We start from the raw sequence: 25,488 nt of genomic DNA, 5'->3' as shown, positions 1-25,488 counted from the left end.
GAGGAAAGGTTGCCACCGTTTAAAGAACCCTTGCACCGATCCTCTCAGGGCGAATTTAACCTTCTCAAGCTTAATGAAGCCCGCCATGTCATTGATCCAGGTCTCCACGCTTGGGGGCCTCGCGTCCTTCCACTGTAGCAAAATCCTTCGCCAGGCTACTAGGGACGCAAAGGCCAGCACACCGGCCTCTTTCGCCTCCTGCACTCCTGGCTCTACCCCAACCCCAAAGATCGCGAGTCCCCATCCTGGCTTGACCCTGGATCCCACCACCCTTGACACCGTCCTCGCCACCCCCTTCCAGAACTGCTCCAATGCCGGGCATGCCCAGAACATATGGGCATGGTTCGCTGGACTCCCCGAGCACCTGACACACCTATCTTCACCCCCAAAGAACCTACTCATCCTCGTCCCAGTCATGTGGGCCCTATGCAGCACCTTGAATTGGATGAGGCTAAGCCGTGCACACGAGGAGGAAGAATTTACCCTCTCCAGGGCATCAGCCCATGTCCCGTCTTCGATCTGTTCCCCCAGTTCCCCCTCCCACTTCGTTTTCAGCTCCTCTACTGACGCCTCTTCCACCTCCTGCATAAGCTTGTAGATATCGGATATCTTCCCCTCCCCGACCCAGACCCCCGAGAGCACCCTGTCACTCACCCCCTTCGCGGGGAGAGGAAAGGAAACCTGACCACACGAGTAATGTCTACTTAATTTGACAGTCAATTAATTAATTTAAACCGCCTTCGCCGTCATGTACATAGGTTTCCCCCTGTGGTCTAGTGGTGTAGATCACTGAACTGGGAATCCACAAACCTAGGGCAATGCTCTGGCTCCAGGCTTCCCATCACGGTGGATGGTATATCGTCCTGTGGGAGGCATGGGTGAGCTGAAAACCATAGTGTCCAACGACTGTATGATGTATGGCAACCGCTCCCAAATTACAGCCTCCACCACCTAGAATAACAAATGCATGTGAAAATTAGCAGCTCCTAAATTGTACACCATCCTGACTTGGACATGTGTCAACCATTACTTCATTTCAAGGGCAGCACGGTGGGTTAGTCTTGTTGTCTCACGGCGCTGAGGTCCCAGGTTCGATCCCGGCTCTGGGTCACTGTCCGTGTGGAGTTTGCACATTCTCCCCGTGTTTGCGTGAGTTTTGCCCCCACAACCCAAAGATATGCAGGGTAGGTGGATTGGCCACACTAAATTGCCCCTTAATTGGGAAAAAAAAAATGAATTGGGTACTCTAAATTTATACTTTAAAAAAAAACCCCATTACTTCATTATTGTAGGGTCAAAATTACGTAATTCGCTACCTAACAGCCCTGCAGTAATAACTTCACACGGACTGCAGCAGGTCCAAAAGGTAGCTCGACACAACTTTCTCTGGGGTGCAGAGGGATGGGCATTAATAATGATGACTTCCTTTAAACTGTATTGTTGCATGTGTTTGCAATATTTTTTGTTGGTTAAACAGATGCTGCTGCAATGTACTTGTTGCTTCTAATTAATAATAGTGCTGTGCAAGAGGTAAAATTATTAACCAGATTAATAATGGACTCGTCTAGTGTGCATTTGGGTTCAGAGCTAATCTCTGGGTAAAACCTAAAAGATACCTGTTACCATGAAGTTACATTAAGTGCATCTTTTTACTTTGAATTAGGAAAGCAAGTACGAACTAAGCTTTCACAAGCCTTTAACCACTGGTTGAATGTCCCAGAAGAGAAATTAAAGGTAAGAGTTCTTCCATTTTATTAATCTTAAAGACATTCAAGATGTTGGTTTGTTTTGGCTATTAGAAATAATAGATTGCAAGGGATTGCAAGGGTGGTTAGCACAACAGCCTCACGGCGCCGAGGTCCCAGGTTTGATCCCGGCTCTGGGTCACTGTCTGTGTGGAGTTTACACATTGTCCCCGTGTTTGCATGGGTTTTGCCCCCACAACCCAAAGATGTGCAGGGTAGGTATATTGTCCACGCTAAAAATTGCCCCTTAATTGGAAAAAATGAATTGGGTAGTTTTGAAAAAAGAAATAATGGATTGCAGGTTGGAATGGAAAAACTGATAAATATTGTCCCTGCTTCCACTACCCAGAAGAAAAAAAATACTATAGTGACGTTTAAGGGGCATCTTGACAAATATATGAATAGAATGGGAATAGAGGGATAAGGACCCCGGGAGGGTAGAAGATTTTTGTTTAGACGGGCAGCATGGTCGGCGCAGTCTTGGAGGGCCAAAGGGCCTGTTCGTGTGCTATACTTTTCTTTGTTCTTTGTATAATGGCTAGTAATCGAAACACTGTAGTTAGTGGTCTTTCTGCCAATGCAAAGTTTCTCTCTATCCATTGTATCAATTGTGAACATCTCTATTTCAACTAGGATATCTCTGAGCAGAGAAGGTTTTCAAGTTTCTCCAGCTAACTGGAAGTCCCTTATTCCTAGTACCATCCTGGTGAATCTCTTCTGTACCCTCCTTGAATGTAGTGCTCAGAATTGGATACAAAAGTCCAACTGATATATAAGGGTTAAGCATCCTTGCTTTTGTACTCTTATTGTTCTATAGTAACTTGGTACTCCAGTAACTTAGTACTCCAGTTCTGAAGAGGGCAGAGGTGGGGGCATAAAAGGTGAAGTTTGGCTCTATTTAGCTGAGACCCTTCAGTATTAACCCATCTTTTGTTAAGCAAAGTGTGATTGAGTTAGTCATACAGAACAGAAAAGGCCCTTTGGACCAGCATGTCTGCGCTGGTCAAAAACAGCCACTTTACCATTCTAATCCCAGTTTCCAGCACTTGGCCGTATCTTAATATCTTATCATTGGCATATCTTAATACTACTTTTTAATTTTTTTAAAATTTAAAATGCCAAAATCTTTTTTCCTAATTAAGGGCTAATTTAGTGGGAAGCAGAGTGGTTAGCACTGTGGGTTCATAGCATCAGGGTCCCAGGTCCGATTCCCCGCTGGGTCACTGACTGTGCGGATTCTGCAAGTTCTCCATGTGCCGGCGTCAGTTTCCTCCGGGTGCTCCGGTTTCCTCCCACGATTCAAAGACGTGCAGGTTAGGTGGATTGGGCTAAATTGCCTTTAGTGTCCAAAAAGGTTAGCAGGGGATATTGGGTTACGGGGATAGGGTGGATGGAAGGCCTTAAGTGAGCTGGTGCAGACTCGATGGGCTGAATGGCCTCCTTCTGCATTGTATGTTCTATATTTCTAATTTAGCATGGCCCACCCACCTACCCTGCACACCTTTGGGTTGTGGGGATGAGACCCATGCAGAGGGGCTGGTTTAGCATAGTGGGCTAAACAGCTGGCTTGTAATGCAGAACTAGGCAGCAGCACAGGTTCAATTCCCGTACCTGTCTCCCCGAACGAGCTCCTGAATATGCCGACTAGGGGCTTTTCACAGTAACGTAATTGAAGCCTACTTGTTGAAGCCTATTTGATACAATAAGCAATTTATTTTTATTATTATTATTACTACTACATGGGGAGAATGTGCAAACTTCACACGAACAATGAACCGGGGCTGGGATCGAATCCGGGTCCTCGGCTCCATGAGGTAGCAGTGCTAACTACTGCACCACTGTACCGCCCTTCTTAATACTTCTTAAAATGTTAGAGGGTCTCTGCCTCCACCACCCTTTCAGGCAGCGCGTTCCAAACTCCCACCTCCCTGTGGATAAAAAAAAATTTCCTCATATCCCCTCTAAACCTCCTGCCCCTTACCTTAAATCTATGCCCCCTGAGCATTGACCCCTCCACCAAGGGGAAGAGTATGTTCCTATCTACTCTATCTGTGCTCCTCATAATTTTATACATCTGAATCATGTGCCCCCTCAATCTCCTTTTTTTTATTCATTTACAGGATGTGAGTGTCACTGGTTAGGCCAGCATTTATTGCCCATCCCTATTTGCCCTTCAGAAGGTGAGTTGCCTTCTTGAACCCCTGCAGTCCTTGAGGTGTACACCCACACTGTTTTCAGGGAGGGCATTCCAGGATTTTGACCCAGCGGCAGTGAAGGAGCGGTGGTATATTTCCAAGTCAGGATGGTGATTGACTTGGAGGGGAACCTCCAGGTGGTGGGGTTCCCAGGTATCTGCTGCTCTTGTCCTTCTAGATGCTGTCTAAAGAATCTTGGTGAGTTACTGAAGTGCACCTTGTAGACAATACACACAGCTGCCAGTTCATTAGTGGTGGAGGATTTGAATGTTTGTGGAAGGAGGAGCAATTATGCGGGCTGCTTTGTTCTGAAAATCTTTCCATTGTTTGTTTTTTTCCCATAAACTTAGTGTACCCAATCATTTTTCCAATTAAGGGGCAATTTAGAGTGACCAATCCACCTAGCTTGCATATTTTTGGGTTGTGGGGGCGAAACCCACGCAAACACGGAGAGAATGTGCAAACTCCACACGGACAGTGACCCAGAGCCGGGATCGAACCTGGGACCTCAGCGCCGTGAGGCCACAGTGCTAACCCACTGCGCCACCGTGCTGCCCCCATTGTTTGTTTTTGTACATGCAGCTTAAATTGTGGCTTGGGGAAGATTGTGGAGATACAAGTTCTGGTGTCTTGCACCATTAAGGTGGTGTCCAGACTATCTTAGCTATCCTAAGTTTTGGGGTCTATTCTAGCTGCCTTCACTGTAAAACTGGCTTCAGCACTTTGTGGCAGCAGGGTTCGTTTTGCTCCCTCCCCAATACACCCCGTGTGTCGCCACTCCATTTTTCTAACTGGGCAGGTTGGTGGCATGACTAAGATGACCAACAGAAGGACAGCACGGTGGTGCACTGGTTAGCACTGCAGCCTCACGGCACCAAGCTCCCAGGTTCAATCCCGGCTCTGGGTCACTGTCCATGTGGAGTTTGCACATTCTCCCCGTGTTTGTGTGGATTTCGCGCCCCCACAACCCAAAGATGTGCAGGCTAGGTGGATTGACCACACTAAATTGCCCATTAATTGGGGAAAAATGAATTGGGTACTCTAAATTGATATTTTAAAAATAATAACCGCAGAACATCTTTCATTAGCTTTCTTTTTTCTTGTTATTAAGGGGCAATTTAGCGTGGCCATTCCACCTACCCTGGTCATCTTTGGGTTGTGGGGGTGAAACACCCGCAGACACGGGGAGAATGTGCAAACTCCACACGGACAGTGACCTGGGGCCGGGGTCGAACCCACAGCCTCCGTGCTGTAGGCAGCAGTGCTAAGGGAAGGTTCAGCTCAGTGGGCTAGATAGCTGGTTTGTAATGCAGAACAAAGCCAGTAGCGTGAGTTCAATTCCCGTACCGGCTTACCCGAACAGGCGTCGGAATGAGGCGACTAGGGACTTTTCACAGTGACTTCATACTTGTTATAAATATTTTTATTCTCCTTTTTCACATTTTCTACCGAATTTACACCCACCAACAATAAACAATAATCAGCAACAGATATGTCGATCCCCATAAGAATAACAATGATCCCATCCTCCCTCCAACCCCCAAACATCAGCCCACATGTTTACATAAACAAATGACAAAAAGGAATCCGGGATTACCCATAATCACCCTTAATACACACAGCCCCCCCTCCCCCAACCATCCCACCCCCCCCCCCCCCCCCCCAAACTAATGTTCGATGTTATCCAGTTCTTGAAAGTGCATAATAAATAATGCCCATGACTTGTAGAACCCATCCGAGCTTCCCCTCAGTTCAAACTTAACCTTCTCACGGGTCAAGAATTCCAACAGGTCCCCCTGCCACTCCAAGGCACAAGGTAGAGAGGCTGCTCTCCATCCCAGCAGGATCTGCCTTCGGGCGATCAACGAGGCGAAGGCTATGATATCTGCCTCCGCACCCGTTTCCAACCCTGGCTGGTCCAACACCCCGAATATGGCCTCCCGGGGACCTGGGTCCAGTTTCACGTGCACCACCTTGGAAATTACCCTAAAAACCTCCTTCCAGTACTCCCCAAACTTTGGACAGGACCAAAACATATGAACGTGATTAGTGCCCCAACCCCCCCTTACAACGCTCACACACATCTTCTACTGTTTCAAAGAATCGGCTCATCCTCGCCCTTGTGAGGTGCGCTCTCTATACCACCTTCGGCTGTATCAGCCCCAACCTCGCACATGAGGTGGAGGCATTTACTCTCCGGAGCACCTCACACCAGAACCCCTCCTCCATATCCTCTCCCAACTCTTCCTCCCACTTTGCTTTGATTCCTTCCAGTGGTCCTTATCCTCTTCCAAAGTAACTCCGTATACCGCTGACACTACCCCCTTCTCCAGTCCCCCTGTCGTCAGCACCTACTCCAGCAATGTGGAGGCCAGTCCCTCCGGGAAGCTCGGTATCTCCTTCCTGGCAAAATCCCGAACTTGCATGTATCTAAATGTTTCTCCCTGCTCCAGCCCATACTTCGCTTCCAGCTCTCTCAATCCTGCAAACCGACCCCTAAGAAACAAATCTTTTAGCGTCTTAATCCCCTTTCCCATTTCCGAAAACTTCCATCCCACTTCTCCGGCTCAAATCTGTGGTTCCTCCGAATCGGCATTTCCCTTGACCCTGTCCCCAACCTGAAGTGTTGGCGAAACTGCCTCCAGATTTTCAATGAAGCTATTATTACCAGACTCCCTGAGTATTTCCCCGGAGCTATCGGGAGCGGCGCGGTTGCTGGTGCTCTCAATCCCGACCCCCTGCACAAACTCTCCTCCATTCTGACCCACTGGGAATCAACCCCTCTGACCCAGCTCCGCACCTTCTCCACATTCGCCGCCCAGTAGTAATACATCAGGTTCGGGAGACCCAAACCCCCTGCCTGCCTTCCCTCTGTAGCAGCACCTTTCTAACTCTGGCCACCTTCCCTCCCCATATGAACGAGTTAATCCTTCCCTCAATCTCCCTGAAAAAAGCCTTTGGCAGGAAAATCGGTAGGCATTGAAAAATAAACAGAAATCGCGGCAGCACATTCATTTTAACCGCCTGTAACTTCATACTTGTCACAATAAAAGATTATCATTGTCACCACGCCACCATGCCACCCCTTCATTAGATTTCTGTAGCTTCTGCAATATGTTCCGTACCTGCCCAGGAAATCCTTTGTACCTGTAGCGAAGCAGCCGTATTGCAATGTCACGTATTGTCTTACATTTGAACTGCAAAGCAAGCTTACTGAAAGTTGATAATCCTGCAATACTGCCCATGGAGAGTGAAGAGAGAGTGAAAAGTACAATTTTTACTTAGTACTTAATTTTTAACCATTTTATTTATTTTTTAATTTTATTCTAGTTTTTTTCATATTTTCTCCCAAATTTACACCCAACAATAAACAGTAATGAATGTAATTTCAATCCCCATATCAATAACAACGATCCCATCCAACCCCAGACATTGACCCGCATGTTAACATAAACAAATAACAAAGAGGAATCTGGAATCGCCCACAGTCACCATTAACACATACAGTCCCCCTAATGTTCGATGTGATCCAATTCTCGAAAGTGCATAATGAATAATGCCCATGAATTATAGAACCCCTCCATCCTTCCCCTCAGTTCAAACTTAACCTTCTCAAGAGTCAAGAATTCCAGCAGGTCCCCCCGCCATGCCAGGGCATAGGGTGGCGATCAACCTCTCCACCCAACAGGATCCGCCTTCAGGCAATCAACGAGGCGAAGGCTGCAACATAGAACATAGAACAGTACAGCACAGAACAGGCCCTTCGGCCCTCGATGTTGTGCCGAGCAATGATCACCCTACCTAAACCCACGTAACCTGTATACCCGTAACCCAACAATCCCCCCATTAACCTTACACTACGGGCAATTTAGCATGGCCAATCCACCTAACCTGCACATCTTTGGACTGTGGGAGGAAACCGGAGCACCCGGAGGAAACCCACGCACACACGGGGAGGACGTGCAGACTCCACACAGACAGTGACCCAGCCGGGAATCGAACCTGGGACCCTGGAGCTGTGAAGCATTGATGCTAACCACCATGCTACCGTGAGGCAACATCTGCCTCCACACCCGTTTCCAACCCCGGCTAATCCAACACCCCGAAAATGGCCTCCCGAGGGCGTGGGATCTTTAACCATTTTAATACTTTGCAGTCACGATATAAAGTCCTATACATTTAATTGATATAACAAAACTTACATTTGTATGGCATCTTCAATGTGGTGAAACATTCCAAGGTGCTTCACAGGGGCACCATGCCATATATTAGGGAAAGTAAGATTTAAAGAGCATCTAAAAGAGAGTGCGTGGTTTAGGGAGGGATTCCAGAGCTCGAGGTAGCTGAAGACACTGCCTCCGATGGTACAGCGATGGCGATTGAAACTGTGCAAGAGGCATAAGTTAGAGAAGCACAGAGATCTTGAAAGTTGCATGGCTTGTTGAAGTTGCAGAAATGTGGAGTGGCTAGGTCATGGGAAGGTTTTGAACAGAAGAGAGAATATCAATGTAGGTGAGTGAAACCAGGGGTAGTAGATGAATAGGATGCGGTGCATTTTAGGATGTGTGCAGTCGTAAGCACTCCAGGGGAGGAGCAAAGTTCCCCAGTTGCCAGAGAAGTTGGAGACTGAAGCAATTTCGAGTGATGGAGAGCTTAAAGAGCATTACTCACTGAAAGTAAATATCAGGAAGGTAGAGGTGGTGTTGGAAGCCTGACTTTGAGGTGTACGCTGAGCGACGATCACAGTGCTGCTTCTCTCTGGTTATCGCTGCTGCTCAGGACCACGGCTACTTTTACCTGTGATTTGTGAATTTTACTGGTGGACATGGAGAGCATACCAAGCAATGAAGTTCTGGGATGGAGGGAAGCAGCTACAGCAGTGTCTAAATTGGCAGATGTTCGGACTGCTGTGGGCTTCGAGTTCAGAACTTGCCTGAAAGATCAGCAGCTAAATGAATGAGGCCACGGATAGCCAGGTTACCCGGGAGATCGAGCAGAGTAAATAAAGTTTCTGTGTGACACAGGTCAGAAAGTGAACCATAGGTGTGGGCTCAGCAAGAAGTTAGACCATGGCAGGCAGCATGGGAAGAGTTGTGTTCTGGGCCAGGTAACACTGGAGCAGGGATTTTAATTAAATAGGGAAAAATAAATTAATAGGCTGAATGAGATGGAAATATACCTGTTGGGAAATTTTGTAAAAATATATATAGTTTCAGTGGTTAGCATGGTTGCCTCGGGGCACCGATCCTGGCCCCGGGTCACTTTCGATGTGGATGCCGAATCTGAAACAAAAACAGAAAATGCTGGTTGACAATCACAACGCTGTCAACGCTCTTTAATTGTTGTTTTTTGCTTGATTTACTTGCCTTTAGCAAGATGGCTGCTGCAGTGTTTGTGGAGTGCCCTGCACTGCCACCCTTTGGCAGACTACAGAACTGCACTTCCATCCATTCATGAATTCTCTTCAACTTCGATTGTCATCAGGCAGAAAATGATAACTATGGTTTAGAGTGGAAAAAATGGTTTAGGAAATAATGATTCAAAATATGTAAATATTCACAAGATTAATTGTGCGGACTCTGAATATAGAAAAGTGAATAGTTTGTAATCTATTTAGTCCTTTTTATGCATTGTTGAGTTCTTGGCTTCTGTACTTGGTCCAATTGTTTTTGGGAAACTGTACCAGAACAGAAGATCCTCCTAGTATTTGTATGGCTGCTGACTAACATTCAAGACCAAATTTTACACTTTTGTCTGGCGCGCACAATTTTATTAAGACATTTTGGCGCAATAAATGACAATAATATAAAACAGTGTGCAAGATACTATGATTATAGCGCAAGAAACCCAGCTCCCCTCCCACAAGGACCAGCCTAACTACCCCCCCCCCCCCCCCCCCCCCAACCTACATTGCCCTAACCTCCCTCCCACCCCACCCTGCTGACGATTAATTTTCAGTGAAGAAGTCGATAAATGGTTGCCACCTCCGGCCGAACCCATACAGTGACCCTCTCAAAGCGAACTTAATCTTCTCCAGACCAAGAAAGCTTGCCATATCTGATAGCCAGGCCTCTGACTTTGGAGGTTTTGAGTCCCTCATTGCCAGCAGAATTTGTAGCCGGGCTACCAGGGAAGCAAGGGTCTCTCCCTCCTGGACTGCCGGGTCCTCCAAACCCCAAAAATAGCCACTTCACCACCCCTGTTTTCAGTACCCAGGACATGACATCCGTGAACCCCTGCCAGTACCCCGAGTTTTGGACATGCCCAGAACATGTGAACATGGTTCGCCGGCCCTCCCGAACATCTGGCGCATCTGTCCTCCAATCCGAAAAATGTACTCATCTGGGCCCAGTGGACGACCTTGAATTGAATCAGGCTGAGCCTGGCGCATGTTGCGGTTGCGTTTACCCTGCTCAACGCCTCCACCCATAAGCCCTCTTTTTAAAAATAAATTTAGAGTACCCAATTATTTTTTTCCAATTAAGGGGCAATTTAGCATGGCCAATCCCACCTACCTTGCACATCTTTGGGTTGAGGGGGCAAAACCCACGCAAACACGGGGAGAATGTGCAAACTCCACACAGACAGTGACCCAGAGCCGGGATCAAACCTGGGACCTCGGTGCCGTGAGGCAGCAATGCTACTCACTGCGCCACCGTGCTGCCCATAAGCCCTCTTTTATCTCACCTCTGAGCTCCTCTTCCCACATGAGCTTCAGCTCCTTGGTCTGTGACTCGTTCACTCCCATAAGTTCTTTATATATATATCCGAGACCCTCCCCTCCCCCACTGGACACTACCCTGTCCTGGATCCCCCTAAGTAGCAGGCATGGGAAGGACGGAATCTGTCTGCGTAGAAAGTCCCGTACCTGAACTCATTCCCTCTCGCAAGCCCAAATTCCTCCTCTAACGCCCTCGTGCTCGGGAAGCTCCCTTCCAAGAACAGATCCCCCATCCTCTCAATCCTAGCCCTCCGCCATGCTCGGAACACACCGTCCATACTCCCCGGGGCAAACTGGTGATTGGGCAAATTGGGGACCAAACCAATGTTCCCATTCCCCCCACGTGCCTTCTCCATTGGCCCCAGATGGATCCGCAAGGCCGCCACCACTATAAGGCTGGTGGAGTACCATACTGGTAGGAGCGGCAAGGGCGCCGTAACCAGGGCTGCCAAACTGGTGCCCCTGCAGGAAGCGGCCTCCATCCACCCCCAAACCGACCCCGCACCCACCATCCACTTCCTTATCATAGCTATGTTGGCCGCCCAGTAGTAATTACTGAAGTTTGGCAGCGCCAGCCCCTCGGTTCCTCTTGAGCATCACCCTCTTCACCCGCGGGGACTTTCCCCGCCCACACAAATCCCATAATCATTTTATTAACCTTCAAAAAAGAATGAAAATGGGGAGACACTGGAAAACGAACAGGAATCTCGGGAGGATCGTCATTTTAACCATCTGCACTCTCCCTGCTAGTGTCAGTGGGAGCACATCCCACCTCCGGAACTCAGCTCTCATTTGCTCCACCAACCGAGACAAGTCCAGCTTGTGCAGACGACCCCAGGCCCACGCCAGCTGTATCCCTAAATATCTAAAACTGAAGAGGCAGCACGGTGGCGCAGTGGGTTAGCACTGCGGCCTCACGGCGCTGAGGTCCCAGGTTCGATCCCGGCTCTGGGTCACTGTCCGTGTGGAGTTTGCACATTCTCCCCGTGTTTGCGTGGGTTTCGCCCCCACAGCCCAAAAATATGCAAGCTAGGTGGATTGGCCACTCTAAATTGCCCCTTAATTGGAAAAATTATTGGGTACAATAAATTTATTTATTTTTTAATTTTAAAAAAATCTAAAACTGTCCCCCACTAACCTAAACGACAGCTCCCTCAACCTACCCTCGCCTGGACTAAAACAACTCACTCTTTGCCATGTTCAGTTTGTACCCCGAGAACCAGCTGAATTCCTCCCATAATTTCATCCATCCCAGCCACTGGATCCATACCAGCCCACAGAAGCTGTTGGGGCAATTGCCAGTGGCTCTATTGCTAATGCAAACAGCAGTGGGGAGAGGGGACACGCCTGTCTTGTCCCGCGGTACAGTCTGAAATAGTCAGATGTCGTCCTCACACTCTCCTCCGGAGCCTGGTACAGCAGCATAACCCAGTCGATAAAGCACTCCCCGAACCCAAAACGTCCCAGCACCTCCCATAGATAGTCCCACTAAAACCTGGTCACAAACCTTTTCGGCATCCATTGCCACAACTACCTTTACCTCCCTATTCTCCAGGGGAATCCTAATCACATTCAGCAGCCTTCTTAGGTTGGCCACCAGCTGCCTACCCTTGATGAACTCGGTTTGATCTTCCATAATAACGTCCTGCACACAGTCCTCAATCCTAGCCGCCAAGAGCTTGGCCAGAATTTTAGCATCTACGTTGTGCGGAGAGATCGGCCTATCGGACCCATGTGCCTCCGGGTCTTTGTCCCATTTCAGTATCCGGGCGATGGTGGCCTGAGACATCGTCGGGGGTAACACCCCTCTGTCTGTTGCCTCATTAAAAACCCTAACCAGTACCGGCCCCACTATCTCAGGACGTTTTGTAAAACTCCACCAGATACCCATCCGCCCCGGGGCTTTACCCGATTGCATGGCCCTCAAGCCCACCAATATTTCTTCAGTCCTGATCGGGGCCCCCAACCCATCTACCAATCCCTTGCCCACTTTTGGGAAGGTCAGTTCATCCTGAAAGCGTCTCAACCCCTCCTGGCCCGGGGGGTGGGGGTGGGGGTGGTTTGAGGTGTAAAGCTTACTATAGAAGTCCCTGAACACCTTGTTCAGTCCCGCCGAATCCCCAACCAAGTTCTCTCCCTCCCCCCGCCCGGTCAACTATCTTCCCTATTCCCCTGTCCGTTTCCCTCTTCCTCAGTTGCTGTGCCTGCATTCTACTGGCTTTCTCCCCGTGCTCTGAAATCGCACCCCTCGCCTTCCTAAGCTGCTCCACAGCCTTACCTGTGGACAACACCCCAAACTCAGTCTGTCGCCTTCGTCTTTCCCTTAATAGCTCTGCCCTTGGGGTCTCCACGTTTCTGTTTGATCTCCCTTGCCAGTCGATCCATTTCTGCCCTATCCGTCCTGTCCCTATGATCGAAATCAGCTCCCCTCTCGCCACCGCCTTCAGCGCTTCCCAGAGCACCGCTGCTGAGACACTTTTTTTATTGTTTCATTCATTTTTTTATTGTGGTGTTCATTCATGATGCAGTTCCCGGGTTGATCCAGCAACAGTGCAGGAATGGTAATATAGTTCCAAATCAGATTGGTGACTGGCTTGTAGGGGAACTTGCAGACAATGGTGTTTCCAAGGCTCTGCTGTCCACAAATCCCAGCAGGTGGTGTGTCTGGAAGATGTTGAAGGAGCTTTGGCAGGTTGCTGCAGTAAATCCTGTGTATGGTACACACTGCTGCCACTGTGACGGTGAATGGGGTGCCGATCAAATGGGCTGCTCGGCATGAATGATGTTGAGCATCTTCAACATTATTGGAGCTGTACTCATCCAAGAATCCAAGCAACTGAAGAGCATTAACATCCCACTTCTCGCTTGTGCCTTACGGATGGTGTGTAGGCTTTGGGGAGTTGGGAGGTAAGTTACTTGCAGCATAATTCACTGCCTCTGAACTGCTCCTGTAGCCACATTATTAATATGGCTGGTCCAGTTCAGTTTCTGGTCAGCGGTTGATAGCTGGGGATTCAGCGGTAATGTCAAGGAGCGATGGTTGGATTCTCTTCTATGGAGATGTCATTGCATGGCACTTGTGTCGTGCAAATTCATTTGGCACTTATCAGTCCAAACCTGAATGTTGTCCAGGTCTTGCTGCATATGGGCGGGAACAGCGACTGAAGCAGATGTTTTAATATTGTCTACTTGAATGAGTACAGCTCCAACAGAATTAAAGATGCTCAACAGCATCCAAGACAAAGCCCACTTGATCAGCACCCCATCCACCACCACACAGTGTCATCAGGTATGTACCAGACACGCTACTCATTTCCAAGGTTCCTTTAACAGCACCTTCCAGCCCTGTGACCTCCTGGGATCTGTGACTAGCAGACGCATGGGAACACCACCTGCAAGTTCCCCAAGTCACACGCCTGACTTGCATCCTGACTTTCAACTATATCATCGTTGCTGGATCAAAATCCTAGACATGCTTTCCTAACAGCATTGTCGGAGTATCTACACCTTGTGGACTCTGGAATCATGAACGGCACAGTAAGTCCTCGCTGTAAGTTATGGTTGCGTTCCTAAAAATTGAACTTTAAGTGAATCAACTTTGATTTCTACGGGATATTGATTGACAATGTTAAAGCTAGAGCTGGGTCCTGTTGGGTATTTCTCCCCTGGGGGGAAATAACCAAATGCCCAAGCTGGAATACTATACCATTTACGTACAGTACTGTGCACCCTTAGCTGGAATAACTTGCAAAATAAAATAAATTGCAAAAATTTTTTTAAATCCTGTACTCTGTTGTCTACTTGGGCAGACCCTGGGGTTTCAGGGTGACTTACTGCCACCCTGACTCGATGGGTTGGGGAGATGTTTACCTCATTGGGGATACTTTGAGGACATCCCTGAAGTGTTTTCCTGGTGGCTTTGAGTGATTTAGAGTCTCAATGCTAGGGGATAGCCCAAGCTCTAGCAATATCGATTGTTTGTTCTCCAATCTCTTCAAAACATACAATTTCACTGCTTGGTTGATGGCTTCTCTTGCTTTCTTTGCCGCAGCAGGAGCACTATCACCCCTTAGTTGTGATTAAAGTCTCGTGCACTCCAAAATTTAATACGCTCTGGCTTTAGATGCGTCTTTTTTTTTCAAACGAAAGAGATCAATGTTATCTCAAATAACACGGCCAACAATGGTGCTGAGCTGACAGTACCTGATGTTGCATGAAGGGAGCTGACAGGTGCTGTGCGATGGTGCGAGAAGAAAGCTTTATATAGGAATTTGGGATTTAAATCTGAGAAACTGGACTTAAAAAATATCCTGCTTTCTAGCGAATCGGCTTAAATTGAGGTAACTTAGAATGAGGAATTGCTGTTCTCAACACTAGTTACGAAACAGCATCGAGCAAATACATGGTGTTTTAGCAGCAGCTTTCTGACTGTGGCTAGCTGTTTGCAGTTTATAATCATGTGTAACTTGTATGCTAAGCAAAATTTTAAAGTCATGTTTTTTTTTCTCAGATTTTTAGGACTTTGTCTTTGATTACTTTAAAACTGGTGACCATGTAGTTTTTACGATTAAAGCTGAAGGGAAGATGTCGGGTGCAGTTCTTGCAGCTGTCGGAAATATGGGCACTGCCTTCCCTCCAACAGATGAGCTCCAGCCTTCTGACACTTTGTAATCCATGTTGCTGCGCAGCTTCCCTGTACCTTGGTGTCTGCTTTGATTAGGCAGCTGCTTTAAATCTTCTTTTTAACGTGCACCTCTCCTTTCATCATGTGCCATTCAGCTATAGCTGAGACTCCTTCCAAGTAAGATAAATATATTGTACCAAAATACTTCAGTTATCCCAAAGTTTGAGACTTCATCAGGAATCGACAAGTTCCAGAATTGCTTTTCCTTCCTCTGCTGAGTATGTAAAATTTCATAAACTTGAGTTTATCGAAATCTCTGCTGCCCATATCCTAATCTGCACCATCAACCAGCCCCTGTGCTCACTGACCTACATTACCTCCCAGTCCAGCAAAGGTTAATTCTCATCCTTATTTTCAAATCGCTCCATGGCCTCCAGCCCCTGTTGCCACAACCATCTCCATCCTTGAAACCCTCGGGCGTATCTGCTGAATTCCTCTGATTCTAACCACCCGATTTTCATTGCCCCATGATTGACAGCTGTGCTCAAGTCCTAAGCTCTGAAAGTTCCTCTCGAAACCATTCTGCCTCTCTTTCCTCCATTAAGATGCTCCATGAAACATAACTGAAGCCTTGGTCATTGGTCCTGATATCTCCATCTGTGGCTCGGTATCATTTTTCTTTAATAATCACTCCAGTGGACTACCTCCGAATGTTTTACAGTAAAGGATGTTGTATTAGTTCAAGGGATCGAGCGTTTCTGCATGGAGGGCTCTGGATGTGATGGGTTCTGAGCCTTGAGAATCTTGAAATGTTTGACCACAAGATGATGAGTCTTCAATCAAACATTGTTTATGAATCAGGCTGGCTGGATGCAGCTGACCTTTGGATCCTGCTGATCTCAGAAAATGCAATCTCTTGTTGGAACAAGATGTTACTGGGCGGCACGGTGGTGCAGTGGTTAGCACTGCTGCCTCACAGTGCTGAGCACCCGGGTTCAATCCCGGCCCCAGGTCACTGTCCGTGTGGTGTTTACACATTCTTCCCGTATCTGTGCAGGGTAGGTGGATTGGCCACGCCAAATTGCCCCTTGGAAAAAAAATTGGGTACTCTAAATTCATTTTTTTTTTAATAAACAATTTTATTGAGGTAGTTTTTGGCTTTAGAAACAGTTACAGACATCATCAGAAAGGAAGCAAAAAAGGCAAAAATGTGCAAACATCCACATACTTTCAATACTTCCACCGTAACATATTGCACAAGCCCGCTCCCCTCCCACCGGTACTACCCGCCATATTTTCTCTCCTACTCTACTCTACCCCCTCCCCCCACGCCAATAATATTCGTCGCCGGGCTATCAGGGAAGCAAAGGCCAACACATCGGCCTCTTTCTCCCCCTGGACGCCCGGGTCTTCCGAAACCCCAAAAATTGCCACCCCTGGACTCATCACCACCCTTGTTTTTAGCACCTGGGACATGACCCCCGCAAATCCCTCCCAGTACCCCCTCAGCTCAGGGCATGCCCAAAACATGTGAACATGGTTCGCTGGTCCTCCCGCGCACCTAGCGCATTTGTCCTCCATCCCGAAAAATTTGCTCATCCGAGCCACCGTCATATGGGCCCGGTGAACGACCTTAAATTGGATCAGCCCGAGCCTAGCACATGTCGCGGTCGAGTTTACCCTACTCTGGGCCTCTGCCCACAGCCCATCCTCCATTTCCCCGCCTATCTCCTTCTCCCATTTAAGTTTCAGTTCCTCTGTTTGGGACCCTTCCTCCCTCATGAGCACCTTATAAATACCCAAGACTACCCTCCCCTTCGTCCCTCCCAGAGACTATTCTGTCTAGGATCCCCATTGGCGGGAGGTGCGGGAAAGATGGGACCTGTCTACGAACAAAGTCCCGCAACTGTAGGTATCTAAAATCATTTCCCCTTACCAACCCAAATTTCTCCTCCAAGCTCCTCAAACTTGCGAAGCTCCCTTCCAGGAACATATCACCCACCCTTCCCGCCCCTGCTTGCCGCCATACTCGGAACCCCCCATCCATTCTGCTGGGGGCAAACCGATGGTTGTCGCAGATTGGCGCCCAGACAGACGCCCCCATCTCCCCCCACATGCCTCCTCCACTGGCCCCATATCCGCAGGGTCGCCACCACTACCGGGCTGGTGGTGTACTTGGCCGGCGGCAGCGGTAGAGGAGCCGTGACCAGTGCTTCCAAACTGGAGCCCCTGCACGAAGCCGCCTCCACCTGCTCCCAAATAGAACCCGTACCCACCATCCACTTCCTTATCATAGCGATGTTGGCCGCCCAGTAATAATTGACCAGACTCGGCAAAGCCAGCCCTCCCTCGCTGCGGTTCCTCTCCAACATCGCCTTCTTCACCCGCGGAGACTTTCCCGCCCAGACAAAGCTCATGATCAGCCCGTTAACTCTTTTGAAGAAGGACTGTGGGATAAAGATCGGGAGGCACTGAAAAATAAACAAAAATCGAGGGAGGATTGTCATCTTTACAGTCTGCACCCTCCCTGCCAGCGACAGCGGGAGTGCTCTAAATTCATTTTTTAAAAAGGGAAAAAGATGTTACTATCTTAAGTACCTTTAGGTAGGTGTGAAAAGAGAGCAAACTTCCCATACCTGAGATTGTTGCTGTCCGTGTAGTAACAGTTGATTGTTTTCGTTTACTTTTGCTTCCTCTTAAACCCAAAGTCCCAAATTTTCAACACCCAAGGTTTCAGCTGCTGACTGAGAGTCTGGATCCTTGCTATTTATATGTTAGATCCCATGGAGATTGAATATACTTGGGAGTGAGAACCAGTAGTTGCAATGCTTCAATTCTGCCCCCAAAGAGCTTAAATCACAGAATAATACAGCACAGAAGAGGCCCTTTGGCCCATCGAGGCTGATGCATGAAAATCACCTGACCTGCCTACCTAATTCCATTTGCCAGCACTTGGCCCATATCGTTAGATAACTACTAGAATGTGAAATATGCAGTGGAAAAAAAACAATTCCTTGATGACGAAACAATAGGAACTACTCTGATGTTGTAACTCCTCGTACCTTGGGTTGTTACATGATTGGGACGCCACCCAGCTCAGTAACAATTCACAACCACTGTTGTAGCTTGGTACTTGCCCTGGGAAGAGAAAGAACTGGTAATAGAAGCAATTCCAAATCCAGGGTACTTGCAAGGGAAATCTATCTCTCATAGTTCAATCATTCCAGGGATTTTACTCTTTTGTTTAAACAGGTCTGTGTGGAGCCTGCGTGGTTTTATATTTACAGAATTCCTGTTGGAATGTGCAGGTGCTGAATTTAATGCTTTAAAGGGCAGCACGGTGGCACAAGTGGCTAGCACTGTGGCTTCACAGCACCAGGGTCCCAGGTTCAATTCCCCGCTGGGTCACTGTCTGAGCGGAGATCTGCACGTTCTCCCAGTGTCTGCATGGGTTTCCTCCGGGTGCTCCAGTTTCCTCCCACAGTCCAAAGACATGCAGGTTAGGTGGATTGGCCGTGATAAATTGCCCCTTAGTGTCCAAAAAGGTTAGGAGGGGTTATTGGGTTGCGGGGGTAGGGTGGAAGTGAGGGCTTAAGTGGGTCGGTGCAGACTGGATTGGCCAAATGACCTCCTTCTGCACTGAAAGTTCTATGTTCTAACCTTGTGGTGTTTGGCATGTTAAAAGCTTTAAACTCTTGGGAGTTGTGTATTTGTTTTGCGTTCTTGTTCCTATTTGATATGTCTGCTGCCTTCTCTAGTGCACTGCATTGTCATTCATGATTTGGCCATGATTTCTAGAGCCTTAATTTCTTGAACAAAATGATTGTGACGGCTTGAGAATTGAAAGAGGAGACCGACTGAGATTTATTGATTCCCTGCCGTACCTGTGTGTCGCACTGTCATGTGGGCCTCAAGCCTGTTCTGCTATCCAGTTAGATCCTGGCTGATTCTCAATTCCATCCACCTGCCCTGTTCCATTTTCTGTTATATCTTTAAACAAAACTCTCAAATTTTGAGATTTTCAGTTGACACTCAAGTTCACAGTAGTGGAAATCAGGAAAGCACAGCCAAAAATCTGAATGAAGTGCTTCCTGACATCACCCCTGAATGGCCTAGCTCCAATATTCAGGTTATGCTCCCTTATCCTGTTTCTCCCACGGGAGAGAATGTTTGCGTATTCTCTCTCTCTCTCTCTCTCTCTCTCCCCCCCCCCCCATTTTCTCTCTCGCCCCTTTCAATCTCTCTCTCTCTCCCCCCTCCTCTGTCTCTCTCTCTCTTTCTCCATCTCCCCCCCCCCCTCTCTCTCTCTCTCTCTCTCCATCTCTCTCTCTCTCTCTTTCTCTCCATCTCTCTCTCTCCATCTCTCTCTCTCCTCTCTCTCTCCCTCTCTCCTTTCAACCGATCTGTCTCTCTTACTCTCTCTCTCCCTCCCTCTCTCCCTACAGTCCTCCTTACCCTCTCCTCTGCTTGCTCTCTTACTCACTCTCTCCTCTCCCTCTATTCTATCCTAATTTTAGCAAATCTTTTAACCATCATAAACACGTCAATTTGATCAAACCCTTAATTGCCTATGCTCAAAGGAACACTAGCCCTGCTACCATTCTCCTGTGAACACTCAGGTCAACATATATGCATCAAATGCAGCCCACCTGTGGTGAAACTTAAATCACAGTGAGATAGACAAATCCTGGCGCTTTTATGTCCTTTCCCCTGTAGAGTGTTGCAGGGAAAGGCTGGGGAAATATAATAGCTAAATTTGACCATGAATGGGGAAAGACTGTTCTGTATTGTAGTTGCTGAAAAGAGAGACATGCTCTTGAAGCTTTTGATCTTGAACTCTGGGCAATTTGCAAGATAACCCAACAGTAAAGGGAACAGATTTATTCTGCATGAGAAGAGACTGCCAGCATTCTTATCATGCAGTATAAATTGTACCTTTTACTGTTGGCTTATCTTGCGTAGCTGTCCTGATGAATCCAAGATGAAAAGCTTCAAGAGCATGTCTCTTTCCAGGAATACTCCAGTTACGTGCTACCAAATAACTGCATTGGAATACGGAGGTGCTGAATTTAACGCTTTCAGGGCAACACGGTAGCACAAGTGGCTAGCACTGTGGCTTCACAACGCCACGGTCCCAGGTTCGATTCACTGCTGGGTCACTGTGCGCAGTCTGTACGTTCTCCCCGTGTCTGCGTGGGTTTTCTCCGGGTGCTCCAGTGTTCTCCCACAGTCCAAAGAGGTGCAGGTTAGGTTCCTAACGACTGACATGGGATCAATGAGAGATTCTGAGAAATGTGACTATACTGAAGTTACTGGACTGTAGAATAATGATGCTGTAGGGGGTGAAGGAAGTTGAAGCCACTATCTTCTAACAGGAGAGGGGTTAACATTTTGAAGCAGATGAAGTTGAGGTGGGTGGGGGGAAGAGAACAAGGCAGCGAGATTAGTTTTGACCTGTCCCAACAGAGAGCCATGTGGCTGAATGACCATGTGCTGTACTGGGAACTAGTGGGTTCCTTGCAGTAGCAGTAATTAATCTATTCCATGCACACCATTTCACGTGGTGATCTAAATGGGGCAAATCAGACAATGAGCACCAACTCCTTTTGTTCCCGCTATAGCCTTGCATTGAATAAATTTCAACTTGGGTAATCCGTTTCTGGTCGGAGATGGTTCTTGAAATGTTGAAGACTTGAGATAGCAACGGATGAAATAATTCATCCACATTCCCATGTGAGTGGCCATGATCTGATACTCCATATACTGTGCCAACATTAGCAAAAATAACTTTCTGCTGTAATTCCCTGACCACCCCCCAACATTCCCAATGTGTTGCAACTTCCTCACTACAAAGTAAATATCGGAGTAGCAACTCCCTCATTTGGGATGTTGAGTTAAAGAATGTCCTTGTTACAGCAAATCCGGGTTCTGTTGTGCCTTGCCACAGGAATAACGATTAATGCCAGCAGCCAAAGATCAACTTACAATGTAAAGGGAGGAATGATGGGCATGTCCAATGCTGACAAGGCACAGGCAGATTCAGTGATCTTTAGAATTGAAAATGTGTGTTGAGGGCATGTGTTGTGGGCAATGTGCATACATTTCCCACAGAATGAGGAAAGAGAGAAATAACAGCCATTTAAACATGGAGCTGTTTTAAGAATGAGGTATCGGTGAGTCATTTTTTTTTCTAAGTACAGAGGAGCGAGATAAGTGCAATGTTTCTTTACAGGATTTATGCATTGGATAATTTTAGGGTGGGTGTGCTTTTCTGAATTAAGGACAAATTGGATTTATACAGTATTTCCACTTGTGTGCATTTGCCACTGAGGGTGGAGGCTGCTTTGTCACAATTCATTCAGATACTAAGAATCTTTTGTGATAACAAAATGGTATCCAATTTCAATGCAACCAAAATTAGTTACTTCAGTTGCACTATATAAAGCGCCGTATATCCTTCAGAGTGCTTCGGTTCCACTATTCAAGCTCATTAAATCACAACGGCTGTTCAGATTTAATCAGGTCAGCATTAAGTTTTAGAGCACTGGTGTGACACAATTGCATGAAGTAATATAGCCCCGGTAAAAGCAGTTTACATATGGAGGGCTGTCATTTGATATTTTAGCAGAAAGGTGATTGCGGACGGGTAATAATGTATGGGTCTTAAGTGTGTGCTATTTTAATTTTAAACTGCCGATGGTTAATTTTTAGGGAATGCAAGGCAGATGGTTGATATGACTCTTTGTTTTTTCGTTTTGGTCATCAAAACAACCTTTGCAGAGTTCCAGTAGGAATTAATCTTGCCTCGACCAAGTTTAAAATAGAAAATTCACATTCTGCACACTAATTTAGGAATGGTGCATTTTATATACAAACAAATTATTTCGGAAGTGCAACTAAATCATTGTTTTAAAATTAATGTTTTGAGTGGTTGCAGATCATGTGCATGATAATTTTAGCATTTATTTTCTACTTTCGTGGCGAGCCAGAAACTTGCGGTTCTGGACTGGATATAGATGTGAGAGACACATGTGAATTGGGTACTCTGTGGCACTCTGCATATTCACCAGCATGTGTAGCTGCAAAAACTACTATTGAAAAGAGTTATTTACAACTGAGAAACAATGTTGGTTTTTTTATCACTGTTTTGGTTTTTTGATCACTGTTGATTTAGGTGGTCAAGGACAAGTAAAAACAAGTTCCAAGAGGAACAGGACTTGCACTTTCCTGTATCACATTTTCTCCCCTTTGCCTGTTCCAGTTTAGACCCCTTAATATGCCTGAAGATGAATACAATTCTGTGGGAAGCATTGACACCACCGTGCCTTTTGTAACTTGGCTGTGAAAAGGAGTAGTGTCCGATCTGAGACTGAGGCTTGCAGGAAATCTTGAAATGAAATGAAATGAAAATCCCTTATTGTCACGAGTAGGCTTCAATGAAGTTACTGTGAAAAGCCCCTAGTCGCCACATTCCGGCGCCTGTCCGGGGAGGCTGGTACGGGAATCGAACCGTGCTGCTGGCCTGCTTGGTCTGCTTTATAAGCCAGCGATTTAGCCTTGTGAGCTAAACCAGCCCCTGAGGAATTTGGCGTTAATTTTGACCTGTAGTCCCTGAGCACCTCCATGCAGTACCCACTGTTTTGGAATATTGCTGAACCTATTAATCTGCATAAGTAAATATGGAGGAGGAAGTTTAAAACATTCCCAGCTAACTGCTCTAATCTTCAACGGTCCGCTTCAAAATATCTGACGGAACACCGTTATTTCAGATGGAGTTTGTGTTCCACAATTGAAATAAATGCGCTGCTAAGTAAAATACTGAATTCTTGACACTGTGCCAGGCAGACAGAAATTTAAGCCCAAGGGATTCCCTTGTGCACCCAGTTTGAAATCCTACATTGGAAGCCAGGTATAACTATCGTACATGCGACATGAATGGCACTTGCCTCTACCTCATTCATTTGTGAATTTCACACATATACTAATTAACTGATGGGCTTATCATAAATTGGCTCCCAGATTTTTCTCCATTTGAGACCCAGAATTGGATTCACGTTTGAGACCGGCCTGAAAGTGATGTCCGGTGTCTCGAGTTTAATGTACTCTTAACAGGAAGTACTAGGGGCAGGACGGTGGCACAGTAAACGTTTCATGTTTGATGCCTTTTATTCAAAACCATGGGTTCATAGAATAGGAGGAAGCCATTTTGCCCTTGAAACCTAATCTGTCAATCAATTAGATCATGGCACAGTGGCTAGCATTGTAGGGATGGAGTTTGCACATTCTCCCCCCGTGTCTACATGGGTCTTACCCCCACAACTCAAAGATATGCAGGGTAGGTAGATTGGCCACAGTAAATTGCCGCTTAATTGGGGAAAAAAAGAATTGGGTACTCTAAAAATGTTTTAAATTTTAAAAATAGAAGGAGGAATTAGACGTAAAACACCTCTTATGCCCTATTATGTATTTTCTTGCCCTATTATGTAATATCTTGCCCTATTATATATTTTCTTTTATTTACTTTTCTCTTCATGTACTTAATGATCTGTTGAGCTGCTCGCAGAAAAACACTTTTCACTGTACACATGACGATAAACAAAATCCAATCCAATTTTCTTGTAAGTGGCTCGAAAGGATTTCTTTCTAATCTACTTCTAAATGCCTCCCTGACAGTGACCCTCAGGCCAAGTTGAGAATCTAGTGGTTCTTAGATGTTGGTGGACATTGTGCTGCTGGTAATATGTTTATGATACTTCAGCGATAATGACAAGTCCAATGTACATTGCCTTATATGTGTTCATGGTCTTGCAATTATTTCTCACAGTTAACTTCATTGCAAAGAAAACAGATGAGTGGTCTTCGGCCATTTGGGCAGCAGTTGCACTGCACTTGGTGTGAGATTATATCGGATTGTCACCTGTGTAATGCTGCTATTTGTGTTGACCCAGCACTCCATTTACATTGATGAGAAAGTGGCAGCATTGTTACACTCTAACCGCTGTTCTGTTTTGACTATTCTATCCCAGTTGATGTGTAAATGTGACTCTGAGGCCCAAGCACAGTTTTACAAAAAATAATCACTGTGAACTGAAGGAGGTCATTAAGCCCTTTAAGCATGTTCCAGCATTGAGTGAGGTCATGGCTGACTCATGACCTAACACTACAAACGTAACACTGTATTCGCACCTTTGCCCTGGATCCCTTGGTGCCTTTGGGCCAACACAAATCTACCAATCTCTGATTTCAAAAATTACAATTGATCTAACATCAATTGCCATTGAAGTGAACTCCAAACTTCCTCCACCTTTTGTGTGTAGAAGTGTCTTCTAATTTCACATCTGGGCGGGTTCTCCAGTCCACCAACTGTGTTTTCCTGGGCGGTATGCCCTCGCCAGCAGTGGATTCTCCATGCTGACCACCCCACGCCGCTGGGAAACCTGTGGGTGTGCTGCCGGCACAACAGAGAATCCCACTATTGGTTCTAACCTTTAGGTTCTGCTTCCTAGTCATTCACTTCCAAACCAAGTTAAGGATTTAGATGTTCTTGTAGAAATAGTTTCTCTTTTATCTACCCAATATGTTCCCTTTAATATCTTGAAAACATGGGTCAAATCACTAAATAGCCTTCACAATTCGAGAGTATAACCCTAATTTGTGTAACCTCTTCTCTAACAACCTTGAGAGTCCAGGTATCATTCTGGTACATAAAACATAGAAAAATACAGCACCGAACAGGCCCCAAGGCCAATCTGCCAAGGGCAGTGCGGTAGCACAGTGGTTAGCACTTTTGCTTCACAGTGCCAGCGACCCAGGTTCGATTCCCGGCTTGGGTCACTGTCTGTGTGTAGTCTGCACGTTCTTCCTGTGTCTGCGTGGGTTTCCTCCGGGTGCTCCGGTTTCCTCCCGCAGTCCCGAACGTGCTGTTAGGTGAATTGGACATTCTCCAGTGTCCCTCTGTGTACCCAAACAGACGCCGGAATGTGGTGACTAGGGGCCTTTCACAGTAACTTCATTGCAGTGTTAATGTAAGCCTATTATTATTATTATTATCCTTCCTAATGTTTGGGCACTAGAACTGCTTTCAGTACTCTAGGTGTGATCTAACCAGAGCTTTCTATAAGCTGAAATATGGCTCCCCCTGTGAAATTATTGGAAGGTTAGAATATTATTAAAATGAATTTGGTACTCATTACAATAAGAGGA

General features: G+C 46.6%; 1 protein-coding gene and 1 long non-coding RNA gene across 8 annotated transcripts in view; one reads left to right on the top strand and one right to left on the bottom strand.

The window, feature by feature from the left end:
• The window catches only part of ggps1 (geranylgeranyl diphosphate synthase 1), a 118,873-nt gene that overhangs the window by 89,935 nt on the left and 3,450 nt on the right, over window positions 1–25,488 (top strand). For all 7 annotated transcript variants that reach the window (XM_038800555.1, XM_038800562.1, XM_038800554.1 and 4 more), the window contains one exon: window positions 1,664–1,734. In XM_038800555.1, the coding sequence (XP_038656483.1) occupies window positions 1,664–1,734 (71 nt within the window). The remainder of the gene's footprint in view (window positions 1–1,663; window positions 1,735–25,488) is intronic.
• LOC119967698 overlaps window positions 9,142–25,488 on the bottom strand; it is a 38,000-nt gene continuing 21,653 nt past the window's right edge. The window contains exon 3 of the long non-coding RNA XR_005461054.1: window positions 9,142–9,438. This is a non-coding gene — a long non-coding RNA (uncharacterized LOC119967698). The remainder of the gene's footprint in view (window positions 9,439–25,488) is intronic.

The sequence above is a fragment of the Scyliorhinus canicula genome, chromosome 6 (genome assembly GCF_902713615.1).
Source record: "Scyliorhinus canicula chromosome 6, sScyCan1.1, whole genome shotgun sequence".
NCBI classification, from domain to species: domain Eukaryota; kingdom Metazoa; phylum Chordata; class Chondrichthyes; order Carcharhiniformes; family Scyliorhinidae; genus Scyliorhinus; species Scyliorhinus canicula.
The sequence above is the reverse complement of the archived record's forward strand: the minus strand, read 5'-3'. Positions and strand labels throughout refer to the sequence as shown.